This window comes from Lissotriton helveticus, chromosome 11 (assembly GCF_964261635.1).
Source record: "Lissotriton helveticus chromosome 11, aLisHel1.1, whole genome shotgun sequence".
Classification (NCBI taxonomy): Eukaryota; Metazoa; Chordata; class Amphibia; order Caudata; family Salamandridae; genus Lissotriton; species Lissotriton helveticus.
In genome coordinates this window covers 229,826,937-229,845,721 of record NC_136072.1, presented here as the reverse complement: position 1 = coordinate 229,845,721, position 18,785 = coordinate 229,826,937, and the positions used below count along the sequence as shown (strand labels likewise).

The window sequence follows — 18,785 nt, the reverse complement described above, 5'->3', positions numbered from 1 at the left end:
AAGCTAGCATATTAAGGCCAGGCAAGCCCAGCAACCAACATCCGCTGCACATAAAGCTGAAAGCTGATGGGCAGAGGGCTAGTGCAGAATGGGCATACAGCAGGCTGTGCGATGTGGAAGTTGGACGTCTACAGCAAATTGGGAGAAGAGTCTGGGAGCATGCTCCGCTGTGCATATTCAGAGGATGCAAGCCTAAATTCTTCTAAAATTTGTGATGCCAGTCCACGACAGTCAAACTATCACCCTGCTTGATCCTATGCTCCACCTTGCCCCTCTAAGGAGGAGAAGCTCAATTGCAGGATCACAAGAAAGCGCACAGCTTTTACATTGATTGTACCAAGGGTGGACGATCAGCTCTTTGTGGGGGTCCTCTGTAGCAGAAAAAGGCACGCCAGTGCAGAAGAGAACCATCTCCCGCTATACTGGCTCTCCATTAAGATCTGCTAGGCATGGTCCAAAAAGCAGCCTCAGAAAGGACTGCATGCTCATTCTACCAGGGTCAAATCTGCTTCCACTATATTAGCACTTGGAGTCCCTATCTTAGACATATTCCAGGCAGGTCCGTGGGCGTCCTTCCATACGTTTACAAAGCATTACTGTCTGGAGAGGCAGGTTTATCAAGAGTAGCATTATGTCCACTCGGTCCTGCAGGACTTTCTGGTTGGAGTCCATTTGCAAACGCATCTACAGAGAGATACAGCTTGGTATCTATTCAAAAGGTGAGGACTCTGTGACTGTAAATCTCTATTAGAAGAACCAGTTACTTCATGTAAATGTAAATGTAGTTGAGCTTATATAGCGCACAGCTACCCGCAGTGGGTGTCCCGGCGCTTGCTTAGGGAACCCGTCCTGGTATTCCCCTGTGAGATAGCAGGGTATCCACAAGGTGAAAGTCAGGCATCCCGCCGCGAGGGGCCGTTGTGGAGATTAAGCAAGCTATTGCCCAGAGTCGCAGAGTGTGAACCCGTGAGTCGAGGAGGCACCGGGGCGAGAATTATCGAGTCCGTGGAATTTTTAGCCCAAGACCCCGCCGAGGCGGGGAATTGAACCCTGGTCCAGGACCGATCTCAGCTTCTGGGTCTGCTGCCTCTAACCCCTGAGCCACACTTCTCCACATCAGTAACGTGCATTCTAGTAGAAACTATTTAGCCGCAGATTCTTCACTGATCCTCCCCTTTCTTAAATTGGACTCTATCCATTATAAGATCCCAAGTCTAGATATCTGCACACTGGTCACAAACAATTAGATATTGGGGCTCTGCGTCTGGGCGCCAAGGAGAGGCTCGAAATTAACTCTGTTAAAATTTTGTTGAGAGACACTAAGGTAGGTCTGAATCTGCATCTGGTGCCATGGCAAGAAAGAAGCAGACATCCGTACGCAGGGGTTGAGCCTCTATCAGCTCGGCACAACAATTACAGAGTGGAACATGCCAGTGTGGCATCACCTGACAGCGCCCTGGAGTACTGCTGAAAAGTTCCCAGATTCATCTGATGCCTGGGGAATATTCATAAGCTGAGGAATCTGCTGCTAGAAGTCGCTATCAGAAGAACTACATCTTATTAAATATTTCAGTTGTCAGGTCCAACACTAGGGCTCACCCGAACAACCAATAGTGTACCAGGGTCAATGGATCCATAATCTTAGTAGGTTTGGAAACCACTTCCACCAAAAGAGTTATCATTTGTATAACAAGATCGCTGTCCCCAGAAGTTGAATTGCTTCTTACATAAACATACTTGTGGAACTTAACCAACCTATGTAAAAACAATCTTTAGTGTATGTAAAGTGTCATGTTTGATATTAACAATAAAGGAAAATAATTTTCAAAACATGTAGTTGTACTGCATAACTACCTGTGGTAAATAGAAGTATGGTTGGATAAAATACCAGATATGATTGTAGGTGTTTGTCAGAGCTGAGAAATATTCTTAGTCTAAAAACAGTATTAAAGGTCCTACAGGTTGTAACCACAATCCAGCTATGAGGGAACAGGCTTATGATATTGGTGGACGGAATTACTATAACAGAAAAAAACCTTTGAAATTAATTAAAAAAATATAAATAAAAAAAACACACACACACAAGTTTTAACTTTGAACAATACAATTAAATTTACCAGATCCAGAAGATGCTTTATAGCTAGGTCAATGGCTTCTGTGGTTGGTGGATCCAACAATCGACATAAAAATGAGGCAATTCTACCAAGTTTTAAAATCTGAAAAAGAAGGTCCACTTTAATTCAGAAAAAACATGGATATAATAAATAATTGCAATACGTATTTTGGGTAAAATATATATTAAATGATTGCTTTACCCTTAGACTTAACGATTCCTACAAAAAATATTTTAATACTGTTTTCGAGATGGTTGAAAAACAAATGACATTGTCCAATGAAAAAAAAGAAACCATCAAAAAAGAAATCAAATGCTGCACAACTTCCAGAAAGGCAACTAGTTGGCTCTTTCAGCACAACCAGCTTGTACAAGGTAGTACATAGGGAAACAAAAAAGATGGAATAGATAAAGAAAAAACTACTGGAATTAGTAAAGGAAGAGGAAAATGGTAGGCAAAGTACTGAGAAGTAAACATTTAAAAAGATTTAAAAACAATTAGGACAATTCTTTAGAGCTATGTAATTCATGTGAATGAGTCACCTGTTGATAGCTTTTAAACACTGTTTAATAGGTTGTGCAGAAAATACCAGGCATGTCAATTCAGTGGTGCAACACGACTAAGAAATAATTTACCCTCTAACAACAGTTCTCGCAGGCATCATCATTAAACTCAAACACTACAGTATTTCTCTGCACGTGTGGCATCCAAAAGCATGAACAGAGAAAAAATGTATTTCCAACATATTTTCTATCTTTTAATAAAAATAAACCTCTAACAGAGATTTGCCTAGAAAATAATCTAAAGCCTAACCCTCCTAAAATTCGATCGCTCCAGTTAGCTAATCCAAACAACAATGCCCACACCACTAATCATAAGCTCATAAGGAAAATGCTACTTACCTAGTATGCATCTGTTCTTGGCATGTAGAGCTGTAGAGTCACATGCGGTGCAGAGCCTGCCATCCAGTTATGGGTCCGGATGTTTGCTCTTTGTTTTTGTTCAAGAAGTCTTTTCCAGTAACGAGGTAGGTGCCTCCTCCTTTCAGTGATAGTGCGCAGGGGCATCAACTCCATTGTAAGACTGTTTGCCGCAGAGGGTGATAATGGAGTTAGTATTATTATTATTGGATATTTATGTATCCAAGTAAGATGTAACTGCAACAGGTATCGGTACCTGGGGAGGCGGGTAGGTGCATGCGACTCTATAGCTCTAAATCCCAAGAACAGATGCATACTGGGTAAGTAGAATTTTCCGTTTGAGGCATGTGAGCTGTAGATTACATGCTGTGCATAGACTAAAAAGCAGTTATCTCCCAAAGCGGCAGCTAACCTGTAGCTGTTACAGTGGTTTGAAATAGTGTACATAAAACTGCTTGGCCCACAATCGCTTGCTGTCTTGCTAAAACATCTACATAATAGTGTTTTGTGAATGTGTGAGGTGTAGACCATGTTGCAGCTTTGCAGATGTCATCTATTGGTATGTTTCCTAAAAATGCCATAGAAGCCCTTTGTTAGCGGGTGGAGTGCGCGCTATGAGGAATAGTTAAAAGTTCTTTTTGCTTTTGCTTAGCTTTTTTGAATGCACTTGATTATCCGCCTTGCAATGCCTGATTTTGATATTGGACTGCCTTTATGAGGTGGAGCAAAAGCGACAAATAGCTGTTTTGTTTTGCAGAAAGGTTTTGTCTATTCTATATAGTAAAGAATTGCTCTTTTCACATCTAAAGTGCGTAAAGCACGTTCTGCCACAGAATCTGGTTGAGGAAAGAACACAGGCAACTCAACAGATTGGTTGATATGAAAAGCCAAAATGACCTTTGGTTGGAATTTAGGGTTGGTCTGAAGAACCAGTTTGTTTTGTTGTATTTGTAAGAATGGTTCTTTTATGGTTAGTGCCTGAAGCTCACCTACCCTCCTCAGAGATGTGATGGCTATGAGGAAAGCTACCTTCCAAGTAAGAAAGTGTATTCCACATCTATGCATTGGTTCAAAGGCTGGACCCATTAGCCTGGTGAGGACAATGTTGAGATTCCACACTGGAGCAGGTGGAAGCCTTGGAGGAATGATTCTCGTAAGTCCCTTCATAAATGCTTTGATGACAGGTACTCTAAAAAGACAGATATTGTCTGTTCTGTAGGTATGCAGCTATTGCAGCAAGATGTAAGCATATGGAAGAGTACGCTAAATTGAAAAGCAGCAGATGTAGTAAATAGCAAATTATGTTTTAAACTGAAGCGTCCATTGGATCTATTTGATTGGTATTACAGTATATTACAAATCGCTTCCACTTTGCTGCATAGCATGCTCTTGTGATAGGACGCCAAGCCTCTTTGATAATGTTCATGCAGTCGGGCGGAAGATGATGGTAGCCAAACTTAAAGATTTTAGGTGCCAGATCGCAAGGCTGAGGTGGCTGGGATCTGAATGTGTTATCTCGCCATGGCTCTGCGTGAGCAGATTGGGAGTGAGGTGTATTTTAGGTGACAAACCACTGACAGCTCCAACAGGGTTGTGAACCAGGGTTGTCGGGCCCATGTGGGAGCAACTAGGATTAATGTCTGGGACGCTGGTCTGAGCTTCCAAACCACTAATGGAATGTGTGGGAGAGGCGCAAAAGCATATGCAAATATCCCTGACCAATTCATTCATAGTGCATTGCCCTTGCACAAGGGGTGTGGAGGTCTGGATGCAAAATTTGGGCATTTTGTATTTAGATTTGTGGTGAACAGATCTATGGGCCAGATTTAGCAAGGCAAATTGCGAATTTCAGCGTTTGCGATTGCAATCTAGCTTTGTGCTATGTAGGTAGGTTTAAACCTAATTGCAAAAAAAATTGTGATTCCTTATTTTGCGCAAGCATTTAGAGAATCGCAATTTGCGATTCTTTAAATGCTATGCAAGAAGGCATCACAAATTGCGATATTGCCTAAAGGAATCGCAAATTACCATCAACTTCAAGTTGTGGTAATTTGCAATTTCCTTTAAAAAGGCACTTTTTTGCTTTTTTTAAAGTGCCATGTGGCACACATACATGCCCTTAGGGCATGAACATGCGCCACATGTGCACACATGCACAATTCAGGGGTGCAACAGGGTGTCCTTCTGGAACCCCTGCACCCTTGAGATAGCGCGAGCAATTTGCAAGTACCTACTGGGTACTCGCAAATTGCGCATTTAATTCCCATTAATTCCTGTGGGCCTCTTGGCCCATAGGAATGAATGGGAAGCCATTCCTGATTTGCGACTCACAATTTGCAAGTCGCAAATAAGGAATGTGTAGGAATCGCAAAAAGTATTGAGATTCCTACATACATAGCATTTTGCGAGTCCTTAATAGAGATTCCCTAAATATCACTGTTAAGGACTCGCTAAATGGCTTTTACCTACATATGGCCCTATGTCTGGAAATCCTCACATTTGGAAGAAGGGGAGGAAAACTTGAGGGTGGAGTTCCCATTCGCGAATCTGTTGTCTCCGACGACTGAGCAGATCTGCAATCGGATTGTTTACTCCAGGAAGATGTTCTACAAGGAGAAACATTCTGTGATGTTTGGCCCATCTCCAGATGGTCTGTGCTAGCTGTGATACCTGGGGAGAGTGTGTCCCCCCTGTTTTTGTATTTAGTACATTGCTGTCATTTTGTCTGTACGGATCAGGACAGCTTTGCCCACTAGATGAACTTGAAACGCTTTAAGCGCTAGAAAAATTGCTAGCAGTTCTAGATGATTTATGTGAAGCTGCTTTTGCTGTAGGATCCACATGCCCTTAATTGTATTCATCTGGAGATGAGCTCCCCAACCAGTGAGCGATGCGTCTGCTGTTATCACTATCTGTGGAGATGGGTCAACGAAGGGCCTCCCTTTTGAAAGGTTTTGTGTATTCCACCACTGCACACAATGATGGGTGCGGCCGTCCACCAACACTAGATCTGATAATAAACCCTAAGCCTGGTTCCACTGACATGCTAAGCACTCCTGAACTGGGCACATGTGAAGTCTTGCGTAAGGAACTATTAGTATGCAAAACCCGTCATCCCTAGTAACTGCATGAACATTTGAGCTGGCAATAAGTGTTGAGGCTGGAAGTTGCAGATTAGAGTCTGCATGTTGCGGATTCTGGCCGGATTGGGATAGGCCAAAGCCTTTTGTGTATCTATTGTGGCTTTTATGAGCCAGTCGTCCAGATATGCAAAGACATGAATGTGTTCTCTTTGAAGATGAGCTGCGACTACCGCTAAACACTTGGTGAAAACTCAGGGTGCGGTAGTTACTCCGAATGGAAGGGCCTTGAACTGATAATGCTGTCCTGCTACTAAGAACCTTAGGTACTTGCGATGAGCAGTATGTATTGGGATATGGAAATAGGCGTCCTTTAAGTCCAGAGTTGGCAGAAAGTCGTCCTGTTGAAGGAGCGGAAGCACTTGTTGGGGTGTGACCATGGGAAAGTGGCACGACTGAATGTATAGATTTAGTTGTCTGAGGTCTAGTACAAGTCTGAGAGAACCGCCCTTCATGGGAAAGTGGTCCGATTGACTGTATGGATTTAGTTGTTTGAGGTCTAGTACAGAACTGAGAGAGCAGCCCTTCTTGGGAATTAAGAAGTACAGGGAGTATACCCCGGTCCCTTGATGTTTGTAATTGGACTGGTTCTATTGATCCTTTTTGTAACAGGGAGCGAACCTCTTTTTTTTAAAGGGTAAGATGTTCCTGTGACATTGCATGTGATCTTGGAAGAACGTTTGGGGGAGTGTCTGTAAGTCCAAGAGAGTAACCATATTGTGTAATTTGTAAAACCCATTTGTCTGAGGTGATGTTGTTCCAGACAGGGAGAAATTGAGAGAGACGTCCACCAACAGGAGTGGAGTGATCGGGGGGGTAGTGGAAGGAAGTCACTGTTTGTTATTAGCAGGGGAAGTGCGTGTGGAGTTGCCTCTGCCTCTTCCCTTACCATTGCTTCCACTAAAACCTCCTCTTGACGAGAGCGATTGGTTGTTGCCTTTGTAAGAGGAGGAGGGATTTTCTGTGGTAACATTTTTAGAACCATCCCTGTAAAAGAAGCGGTGAAAGGAACCTCTATTAGTAGGTAAATGTAAAGCCCCCATGGACTTTGCGACCTCAATATCTTTTTTCATTTTTTCCAGCGGGGTGTCAACTGCTGGACCAATGAGGTGTTCTTTATCAAAGGGCTGATTGAGAATGGAGGCCTGTACCACAGATTTGAAACCAGACATCCCTAACCATGCGTGTCTGCGTAGCAACACACTGGTGTTTACTGCACGTGCTGCTGTGTCTGCTGAATCCAACGTGCACTTGATGGAGGAATTGGTGATCAGTTTTCCCTTTCGTATTAGATTATTTGCCTCAGATTTGTGCTCATCAGGCAGAAATTGGATACGTTTTCCCAGCTCATTATAATGAGCTCTATTGTATCTGGCTAGCAAAGCCTGAACATAGGCAATGCGCCAGTGATTAGCTGCCCGTAAGGCTACCCTTTTGCAAGAGGCATCAATTAACTCGGACTCCTTATCAGGAGGCAGGGCCTCACCAGTGGTCTGCGAGTTCACTCCCCTATGAGCCGGGGTGACCTCCTCGTGGTGTTTGCCCACTCAAGCTCGGGCCGTGGACGACGGTAGCAGAGTGGTGCAGATTCGCTGTTTCCGGCCAAGGCCAGAGGTTGGAGATGAACAAATCCGGTGTTCACGGAAGACAAAGTCTTTGGAGTTGTAAGCAGGCAGGTCCTCTGGGGTTTTCGAGGTTGCTGGCTGCAGGACACACCGGAATTTCCCAGGAGAGTTTCAAGGGAGAGACAGGCCGGTAGGGCTGGGGCCATGTCAGTGGGCGTCTTCCTCTTGTTAGCTGCTGCACAGTTGTTCGGTCCTTCTACTTGTAGTTTCTTCTTGTCTGAGGAAGCAAGGTTCCGGGGTGCCCCTAAATACAAGATTTAGGGGTGTTACAGGTAGGTAAAAGGCAGGGGCCATTGGGACCCTTCCCTGGGGTGGGTACACCCCTATTATGCCAGCCTCCGGTGGGAGGGGGCATGTGCCTGTCCCTGGTTGGCTGAGTCCCCCCATCTTCAAGATGGCGTGGACTGAGAGTCGTGCTTCACCTCACCTCCCCCACCTGAGGGGTGGAGTTGGCAGAGGTGGGCACACCTCTCTTCCTCACTTGTTTTTCCAGCTGGTTCTCCCGCTCAAAGTGGGGGTCAGAACGATTGGAGACTGTAAGAACTGGGGTCACCAGTTCCCCGGGGGTAGCCTGGCACGAGCAGGTAGGCACCCGAAAGCTTAGGTGTTAAGTGACTACACAGCACACACTTCCACTGAGAAAATAAATGCACGCAAAGACTGACACCACACCAGTAAGTTTGATTCAAATCAATAAGCTTTTATATAGGATTAGAATCAGGGTAATCAATGTTCAAGGTATCAAGAACTCATTAGTACATTTCATTAGAGTAGAGCACAGGGAGCAATTCAACAATGCAGCACATTTCAATAACCATTTCAATAACAATCAGGCAACATCTCCTTATAAAAGAACAAGCATCTCATTAGGTAAGGCCAACATTTCCTTGAATAGGAATGACCATCTCGTTATGTAAGCAACCTCTTCATTATAGAACTGGAGGCATTTCAATCCCCAGGTCAGTAGGTCAGAATCAACATTTCAGTACCTACACTAAGCAGGCACAAACATTTCAGCACCCAAGAGTAACCCTGTTGGTAGGTAGAAGTTAGAACACTGGGGCAGGAAGAACAGTTCGTTCAGCATAGGAAAACCATCCCATAAGCATGGGGAAACCATTTTATTAACTGGGCTATATTAGTCAGGCATCTCATAACAGCCCCTAATCAGGGGTTAACTTTTATGAATTGAGGCCCCCATGGTGTCTTTTGGGGCCCTGGCCCAGTTCCAGTGCTTACAGGGGGCCAAATAGGGCCAACAGGGCCCAGCAACAGTTTTCCCCAGGGGAGAAGCGAACTCATGGCCTTCTCGGGGACTTCTGCCCTCCTCCCCGGGGGTTTACCTGGAATCTTCGGCCCTTCCCGGGCCCTTGCGGAGGTTCGGGGAGGGCTCGTGCTCTTTCTAGAGCTCTCCGGTGGGGCTGGCGCTGTGGTGGCAGTCGTGGGTGGCAGCCGGGCTACCCGGGCCCCAGCGCCGATGGTACAGCCAGCCTCAGGGGTGCAACACGTCGGAGGGGGCTCTCGGTTCTCCGGGCCCCCTCCGTGAGGATTCTCGGCCTGTCCAGGCTTCACTCGACGTCAGGCCACTCAGCGGCCTCGCCTGAGGGGGTGCGTCCCAGCGAGCCAATCGGGCAGCAGTAGGGGTGGGGGCGCGGCTAATGACGTGGCGCCCCCGTCACGTGAGGGGAGATTGCAGCCTCAGGCTTCGTCGGCCTAGTGCGGCCTGCTGGTATTTCGTGGCGGCCTCCCCAAAGCTCCGGGGGCCGCCGCAGGGACTCTTCACGCTTAGGCCGGGCCGCGGTGGTGAGCAGCGTCAGCAGGCCCGGCGTGGCCTACTCTGGCTTAGCGGCAGCCCTCTCCTGGCTCCGAGGGCCGCCGGGGGGACACAGACAGCTCCGGGCCGTGGCGGTGAGTTGCTCCGGCAGCGCTCTTGCGGGGGACACGGCGCTTTGGGACAAGGTGCTTCTAAGCGCCTCACAGCAGTCCGGGCACCAGCGTTTCGGGGGCTCTCCAGTTCTCTGGACGCGGCGCGGCCCAGTGCCCAGCAGGGGGGCACACACAGCTTCTCAGGCTCCAGAACAGGAGCAGAGGCGGGCTCAGCCAGAGCGCTTCGTGGGCCTAGCGCCTCAGGGCAACCATGGTCTCTAGAGCCACAGGGCTTCTCAGGGCCTTGTAGGGGAGTGCTTTGGCGACAGTTCAGGCAGGATAGGCCACACGACAGTGGCAGATCAGCAAAGGGGACCCAGGTGGAGTCAGGGAGCGCCAATACCTGGTTGATCCCCAGAAGTCCTGTGGGTAGTAAGTTTTCTTTCTTGGCGCTTGGTGGTTCTGGCGCCCTTTTGTGGAAGCAGGTTCTTGGTTTCTTGAGAAGGGGGGAATGAGTTGAAGGCTGCTGACAGGATTCCTCAGCAGGTCACTGCAGGTGGTCCCTGGGTTTCCCTCCCGCCGGGCCAGATCAGTGGGCTAGTTCAGTGTTCCTTACACAGCTTGGTGGGCAGCGCCTAAACCCTGTCACCCCCAGTGGTATAGGTTTCTGACTAGGCCCTACCGCCTAAGTCTCCTGCGTAGGGTCCCCCAGGTCAGTGAAGCCCCAACTGACAAAAAACTTTCCCTCCTTTCTTTATATATGCCCAGGTCAGGTGACCACCCTCTAAGGCGGGAAAAACAGGCTCCGCCCCTATTCTAGAAGGTTCCAGGAGCTTCCCTACACTAACTGTGGGCAGGCAAGGCAGGCTGGAATGGTTACAATGTTTAGGGGTTCCAGCCAGCTCCTGGTAACTAGAGTGCGCCTAAAAAGACCACGCTGCAGTAGCAGGGGCCAGTGGCAGCCATGTTGGGGGAAGAGAACACCTGCACCTTAGCATTGATTAGCAATGAAAGATGCTCGGAGACCTAAGGCCAACAAAGAAAAGTGGGAAAAATGAGGCAACGGCGAAAAAATAGTGAAAGACCACCCTAGGGCTGACAGGTCTAACAGGGACCAGTTGCTGAAAGCAGCAATTGGCCTGGAGAAGCTCACAAAGGCGGCAAGCCTTTGAAGCTTCCCCTTTGTGAACCCTGCCCATCCTAGGGAGGAGGCTTGGCACCTCGTCCCAGGATGTGCATTGTTTCAGGCCCCAGAGAGCAGTAGGCTCTCGACCCAGGGGTCCAAAAACATGTCTGGTGGTGGCAGCTGATAGAAGCCACTCAGTCTGGACACTAGTGGTGGGTTAGTTTTCAGGGGGCATCTCCAAGATGCCCTCTGTGTGCATTTTCCATTAAATACCACATTGGCATCAGTGTGGGTTTAATGTGCTGAGAAGTTTGATACCAAACTTCTTAGTTTTCAGTGTAGCCATTATGGTCCTGTGGAGTTCGTAATGACAAACTCCCAGCACCATATACTCTTAATGGCAGCACTGCACTTATGTCTAAGAATGGACTTAGACACTGTAGTAGTACAGGGCTCATGCACCTGTACCCTCACCACTGGTATAGTGCACCCAGCTAGAGAGGTGACTGACCTATGCCAGGGCAGTGGGTTGTAGGCTTGGCACACAGGGCTGTGTGCCATGTCAAGACTTCACTTTGTTGTGCACCAAAACACGCAGCCTGCAAAGGCAGTGGGTGAGTGTGATGGTACAGGACCTCTAAGGGTGGCAAAACAGGTGCTGCAGCACTTAGAGACCTTCTCTGGTCACAGTGCCCTAGGTACCTGTGGTACCATTTACCAGGGGCTGACCGGTGGCCAGAGATGCCAATTGGGTTCATTTTGGGGAAAGAACACAGGCTCTAGGAACCTGATTGGCAGGAACCCAGGGCACATCAAGTCAAAATGCATCAGTAGTCTGGCAAAAAGGGGGGGGGGGGGGGGGTTACTGCAACAGAAACCCACTTTCCTACATCCATGGCTTCTCAGGGAGAAAAAGTGATGGGTGGAATGCTTGAATTAATCTCAGTCACTGATAATGAGTTGGAGCTGCTTTACAGTCCACTCATATTTTTTGTTTCCAGTGGAAGCCATTGTATCCACATCAGAAGTGGCACAGTTACAAAAGAAACCGATCACCCCAAACCGTCAGGTCTTCAGGACAGATATATCTGTAGCTTCTGCGGTTAGTTAGGTGGCACCCTTTGTGCAGACAGGAAGCCGTTGTTTATACAATGACAGAAATTAGCTTCACTGCACTAAACTGCTCTTTTTTAAACATGCAACCGGATTTCCCATTGGCCACAATATCTTACAGGCTTAAAAGCAGCAACTTTGTCTCAAACACAGACCTTTCTTACAGCCACATCCTGCTAAAGAAGGGATGTTTTAAATACCTGAAAGAGAGGACTCCTGCTCCCAGGTCAGGCGTTACATATAGGGACTTGTGCAGGTAGGGAAGCCTCCAGGATGACAAGGCTCCTCGAACATCAGGGTACTGGAACAGGGACAATCATAATACATAAGGGGCAGGAGGATAAGGGTGAGATTACTTTAACCTATATAAGGAACTCTTACCCCAGTCGTGGCAACTCACTAGACTCCTGTAAATCCCAGAATTCAAGCAGACAGAAGCACATTTGATATCAGAAACAAATAAGTTACACTGAGTCTTCAGGACTTTGCGTAGGAAAGACAGTCACAAATGTGAATACCCTGATCTTAAGACCCTCATGAATAAAGTAAACTCTGAAGAGAACATCACATTTTATACTCACACGGAGGAATAGAATGAAGGTATAATGAACTACGGGTAATGACTGAAGGCAAAATCTAAGCTTAACAAATACACACTTTTGCGTGGATTATTGTTGGAACATATTTATAAGCTATCATATAGATGGTTAAAATCTATGCCATATGATAGGTAGCCCTGGAATTGAATGCTAATGAATGGATATAAAAGATATAATCTGTCCTGTATGATACTACACGTAGAAGTGTTGGCTGAAAATGTTATATCTGGGGATGAAAGATATTTGAATTCAATGCAAATCTTGCATTCCGAGACAAAAGTATTTCTGATTGAAATGACAGGCATTTGTTTCAGGGGAAACTTTACTAATTTATTCAAAATTTACTTTTGAGTTTTGTGGTGTACTGCCTTTATGTTTAAGAAACTGTCAAATAGGTGTTTTGACAAAACCAATCCATTTTAACAATATATTTATAAGGGTATTTAAGTAATAATTCATGCTGAGTTAGGGAGACTAAATGCATATTTTGCTTCGATGGTACCTTACGTCCCTTCCTGCCATGGTTATATTACAATTTGTGTGTAGGTATGGAGCTAGATGGGAAAATATAAATGAAGAAAGATGCAATATACGTTTTGAAAATTGATAGGCCACATGCTCTTGCCTTACCAGATTTTCTTTTCTGGCTGTAATATACGTAGATCTTTAACAATTTTTAGGGGGAGGCATTACATGAAGGAAAAAAAATGTTTTGCCACCATTGTTTGAAAATTTCTTTGGGAGCACGAGGCTCATCACCCCTTGTGAAGTTAAGCCTTGCTTGGCATTCCAGAAAAGTGCCCCTTCAGAGACTCTGGGTTTCCACCCTATTTATGTGACAATTATGCTGTCAAATGCACCATACTGTCCTATTTATATATACATTTGTCAGTGGAGAAGTCGTTTCACCCAACTTACCACAAGAGGTTCAGCTATTCAATTCACTAACTTGCTCTGATTCAAGGAAGGGATTACACCCCAGCACTTCCAAATTTCAAAAGCCAACACTGGTTTGGACTAAGAGGACTGGCTGCTAATAAGATTTCTTGTCAGCCTGGGGAAGGACTGCCGCCCCACCTGAATTTCTGACTTTGAAAAGATACTCTCAGGGCATGGAAATATGTCCTTTCATGGGCCCAGAAGACATGGATGGTATAAGAAGGGTATTTGGGCATAATATCAGAAACACAAATTTTGTGGGACAGAATATCGTGTCGAAAAAATCATGGACAAGAATATCGTGTAGGTCACTTTCTGTGAGTAAGTAGTTTTAATACAACTCCACAAATATGTACCTTGACGATATAAATATCTTCAAGGTACAAAGATCTGGAGTTAAGTATAGTACATTTATACTAAGGAGATCATGGAAGAAGAACCAGCAATATTAACTGGTTCCAGCAGCTTTTCTTCTCACTAGGATAAGTGGCATGGAGTGGTTCCTGGAGATTTGAGGATATCGGAAGCATCAAAAATGAATTTAATATGTTTGGCTGCAAGGTCTGAAAGTTTGGAATTGGATGTCTGCCATCTCTGGGGGACTAAGGGCAGGTGCTCTGGCTTCCCAATGAAAATGTAATCTTAGAAGAAACGTAGTTATTGGTCATGTTCAGAACATTTTTGCTGGAGGAATTAAGACTTCAGCTGGATCTCGAGAACATTGTATACAACCACTTGAAGCCCTTCTCAGGTGCAATTTCTAGCCTTGCCCACTGATAGATTTCAGTCATCAGAATGTGAAGAAGGTGCACCCAGTGATGATACTGGTGGATATGATTTCCTGATTTGTTTAGCTATGACCTTTTGCAGAAGAGCTCAGAACACCAGAAAGCCCAAAATAATCCAAGTACCTGACACTGTGGAGGCTATTTCATCCAAGACTTTGCTTTTACCCTCTGAAGTACTATGACAAGAATGACAGTTCAAAAGTACAACCCAACCACAGTGACCTGCTAGGTCTTGCCTGACCACGATCCATCATAAGTATGTCAAATAGGGTACACAGTACATGTTCAACCACACTAAAAGTATATCAGTGACTGATCCTTGTATCAAATTATATCTTATTAATCATTTCACTGTATTCTTTTTAATCACTTTGTTTGGTTTGTAAGTGAAACTTCTTTTGGTATTGCTATATATGTTATCACATGCACTTTACTTTAATGACGCCTTGAAGCTTGTGTAAAGCTACTGAGCGTATGCTCTAGGCTCCAGGCAGAAACTTAGTTTTACTTTCAGAAGTTGCATTGCTTTGTCTGTATGGGAACTCAGCTTATGCCCAGAACAAGACTCCCTTCTCCTGCGGTCTAGCACTCTAACTTCCTATACAGCAACTGATAACAGCCACAAGGAAAGTGTAGGTGTTAGACAAAGGACCCAATGCAAAAGACAGGGACTGCAATGGAAACCACTCAAGGAGGAACTTGCTTCAACTCCTTGGTTCAAACTTAAGTGGTCACTATAGCAGAAGGACTCTCAGTTGCTGGGTCCACACTTAGGAAAAGAGAAGGATTCTTGTTAAAGTCAAACTCCTGCTCTTTGCAGCTTTACAACTTTTACTTTTACTGGGACAAAAAGGTTCTCTGGAACAAGTCTACAAGTACAGGGGATGAGTGGCTTTTCAACCGTGTACTTTAATCCTTGCCGGTGTTAATCACTCTTATTGCTTAGTACCGTGATGAATCGGTACAGCCTAAGCAGTTTAGCTTACTTTGTATAGGTGTGCCCTGAGGCAGAAATCACTGACTCTTTACCCAGTCATTGACACTAAGAGTCCTTTTATGCACTGGTGTAACCTTACTCTGCAAGCATGGCAGATGGTTCTGGAAAGTCCATGTATTCATGGCAGCACAGAGCTCCAGAGAAGCAAAGAAGGACTTTTCCACATGCAAAAGAGGCAGACATTATGTGGATCAGTAGCTGCAAACTGACAAAAGCAAAACCTAGCAAGCCTTGAAACTGGTATAGTGTAATCTATCACATCTGAAGGTAGAAGGGTACAGAGGAAAAGAACAGCAAAAAAAAAATAGTTGAAAAAGACTCAAGTTGTCTGGAAAAGGAATCTCAGAGGGAATTTGCTGAGTGAGAGGATGCTACAATATATACTGTTGGCAATATATACTGTTTGGCAGAAAAAGGAATGTGGCAAGGGTGTGCATATCTGCATGGATATGGGAACGCCACACATGAGTAACTCAAGGGTATGGAGTACCAGTGTTGATTACGACCCTGCCTCTAAGTGACAGATGCATAGATCAAAAAATACAATGACATATCTGTATAAGCACCAGAATTGTTGATAGCGTACCTTGACTTGTAAGCACAGTTCTTCCAAAGGAGTTCTCAAAATTTCAGGTAACTGATAGTCTTCCAAAAGGCTGTCTCTTAGGCTGTTGTAAAGATGGTAACAGTAACCTGGCTGAACTCTGGAGAATTCAAAGGTACACATTTATCTCACTCAGTTTTAAGTTCTTCAGTTCCAAGTACACTTAATTTAGAAAAGGCAAACATGTAGAAATTGTAATTTCTTAATAAAGCTTGTTTTTTATTTACCACTGTTTGCTTACCTCCCTGCTCGACCTTTCCTCTGCTTGGCATTTGCATGACTGACCCACTCAGGAGCCATTGTGCTGATACTGTTCTGTGTATCATAGTTGGTTTCCTTTATTTTTCCAGCGTCTATTACATGAACAATATCATCTATGGTAATGCTAAAAAACACATATCAGACAAAGTGAGAGACTGTAAAAGGCAAGCTGCCGAGGATAATTGTAATTTTTACTGGATTATACATGGATCTAAAATCAATGAACAGCCACAATGTACTGATCAGTGCTTGTAAATTATTGGTACTTTACAATCAGGAAGCAAAACCGAAACTTAAATTCTCCAATTACAAAACATAATTAAAATCTGCATTGATGGGTGGACGTTACATCAGTAAATGGAAAGAGAATTTTTGATAAATCTACGAGTCCACTTATTAGATAAAACAGGCATAACCGAGAGGAGCTAAAAAAGTGTACATTTTCTCAGTGCAGGCAGCATTTCCTCAATGCAAATGTTAGGCGAGTCACTTAATATTCAGAGAAATAAACACTGAATAAAGAACAAAAGGTTGTGGGTAAACAGCACTGCAACATTTTGATAGAGCAAGATTTCGCATATTACGTGACTTGCTTGAATCAAGAACCTCGAATAACTTATAATCCTGTAATTCAACCTGTATGTCTTACTAATTTCCTTTTATTTTGGATGTGCGTGTATATTAGTGACGCTTGCATATGTGTTTTACTAATACAATTAACCCTTGTTCCTAAAATGGCCGCCGCTTGGGCATTTGCTTCTGCGCATGCGTTAGTCACATTCACGTGACGTGACGTAGTTGCAGTTCTGGTGGGACAATGTGCGCATACGTACTAGCCTCAAAATGGCTGTTTGTGTCTTAACGTGGTGAAGCTTGCGAAGATGCTCTCGTGTTATTATTTTGTTGCACCTATTCATAATGGCATAGTATATTTTTATAGTAAGAAATATAAAGCAGCTATTCATGATATACAATGAATTCATTTATTTCTATGTTTTAATTTGTTTTCGCTTACTTTTCATGTACCGCTGTATTGGGGGTCTGAGTGAGACGTGAACCATCTTGAAAGTCCCTACTGCGCATGTCACGCAGCCAGGGAGAAGGCAGCCTTGAGCAATGGAACACAGCCAGCTGGCAGCCACAGTCAAGATGCTCCTGTGACCACAACCTCTGACCCAGATGGATGGAGCTAAACTGTTCCTAGTTCGATACCAATGTTATTTTCTATTGTATTCTGTCGAGCTTTTCGCGAGAACCCCAAAATCACTAGGCGGTCCCATAAAATGTAAATTTAGGCTTGAAGAAGTTTGTTCTGATTGGTGTGTTAACCTATCCTACTTGGGGACCAATCGAAATTGGGGATTCTGACACTTGCAACATTTGGGGGGTGGTACACTGACCCGAAAACAGTATATCTAGCCTAGGTTTAGCCATAGAAATTGTCCGACTTGTCTGAATAGCTGACCTGTCACTGACCCAACGCACTCAATAGGTGACTGAATACAGAGCGCTGCGGAGCACTCTGTCCGAATTTGACCATAGACTCAAAGGTTTTACTAAACCTTAAGTGCTGGCAGAGCACTTTGCTGGGGAGTTCGCTAACCCAATCGGGGTTCTGACTGATAGCTGCAGAGAGGGTGGAGCGCAGGCGTTGCTTCCGAACTGCGGGTGCTGGTCGTGCCTTGGTGGTCCTGTCCTGATCCTAATCTGGTTTTCCTGTCCTGTCCTGGGGTGTCCATTCTGCATCTGCTGTCCCATTGATGACTGTCCTTCCTTGGGGTTTATCCTGTCCTTAACTGACCCGTGGCCAGTGTTGGTCTTCACACCAGTCTAGGTAATTATAAGTGCGAAAACTCTATACTGCACCTTTCTATTTTTCTGCCTTTGCTTCAATTAAGACATACCTTTGCATATGTTAAATTTTCCATGTTTTCCGCAAACTACTATATGAAGAGTCAATGCATATATTTCCATAGCATGCCCCTATGTTTCCCTACCTTTTAGTATACATTTTTCCATACTGTTTATGAATTATAGATGTGGTTTATACTTTTCTCCTGCAATCTGATTTAAAGAAATGATGCTAGAACTATAGTGTGTTCCACTTCTTCACCCTTCCTATAGATGGATAGGATTCCTAAATTCTCACTCATGAAGTACGTCCCAATAGTGTAATTCTAGTACGTGCATAAGCTTGCCCATTCGTAGGTGTGCATTCTTGAGTTCCATTTCTAAAAAGCTGTTTAGCATTTTTCCCTGTTTTCTCCTCATCATAGATTCATAAATGGTTGCCCTTATATTTTTCCTGTATGGTTATGTGATTTTCGTTATTCTGATTGTAGATTGCCTTCTTGCGGTAAATTGTATACTATCGAATTCTGAATTCTAAGATAAACTTTTAAAACTTCCCAGTAGTCTGTGTTCAATTAATGAATATTAAGACATATAAAGTCGGTATTTGTATTTGCCTGCTTTTCTTTTACAGCTAGCTCCCTGATCCATTGTGGTCATAGGTACCCGTAACGGTGGATTGGTAAGTCGGGTACACTAGAATTGCATAGGAAGGAACCCAGGGTTACTGGTGGTAGAGAGTGTAAGGTCACCCGATTAATATATATGATTTTAATTGGAGAAAAGTACATGGGCCTGGTACGTGTATGGTGAAAGTATTGGCCGGGTGACCCGCGATCTCT

General features: G+C 44.6%; 1 protein-coding gene across 4 annotated transcripts in view; it reads right to left on the bottom strand.

Annotated features, from left to right (window-relative positions):
- Positions 1-18,785, bottom strand: part of DHX36 (DEAH-box helicase 36) — a 445,724-nt gene that overhangs the window by 131,416 nt on the left and 295,523 nt on the right. For all 4 annotated transcript variants that reach the window (XM_078667890.1, XM_078667891.1, XM_078667892.1 and 1 more), the window contains 3 exons: positions 16,073-16,216; positions 15,814-15,931; positions 2,118-2,216 (listed from right to left, as the gene is read on the bottom strand). In XM_078667890.1, coding sequence (XP_078524016.1) covers positions 2,118-2,216; positions 15,814-15,931; positions 16,073-16,216 — 361 coding nt within the window. The remainder of the gene's footprint in view (positions 1-2,117; positions 2,217-15,813; positions 15,932-16,072; positions 16,217-18,785) is intronic.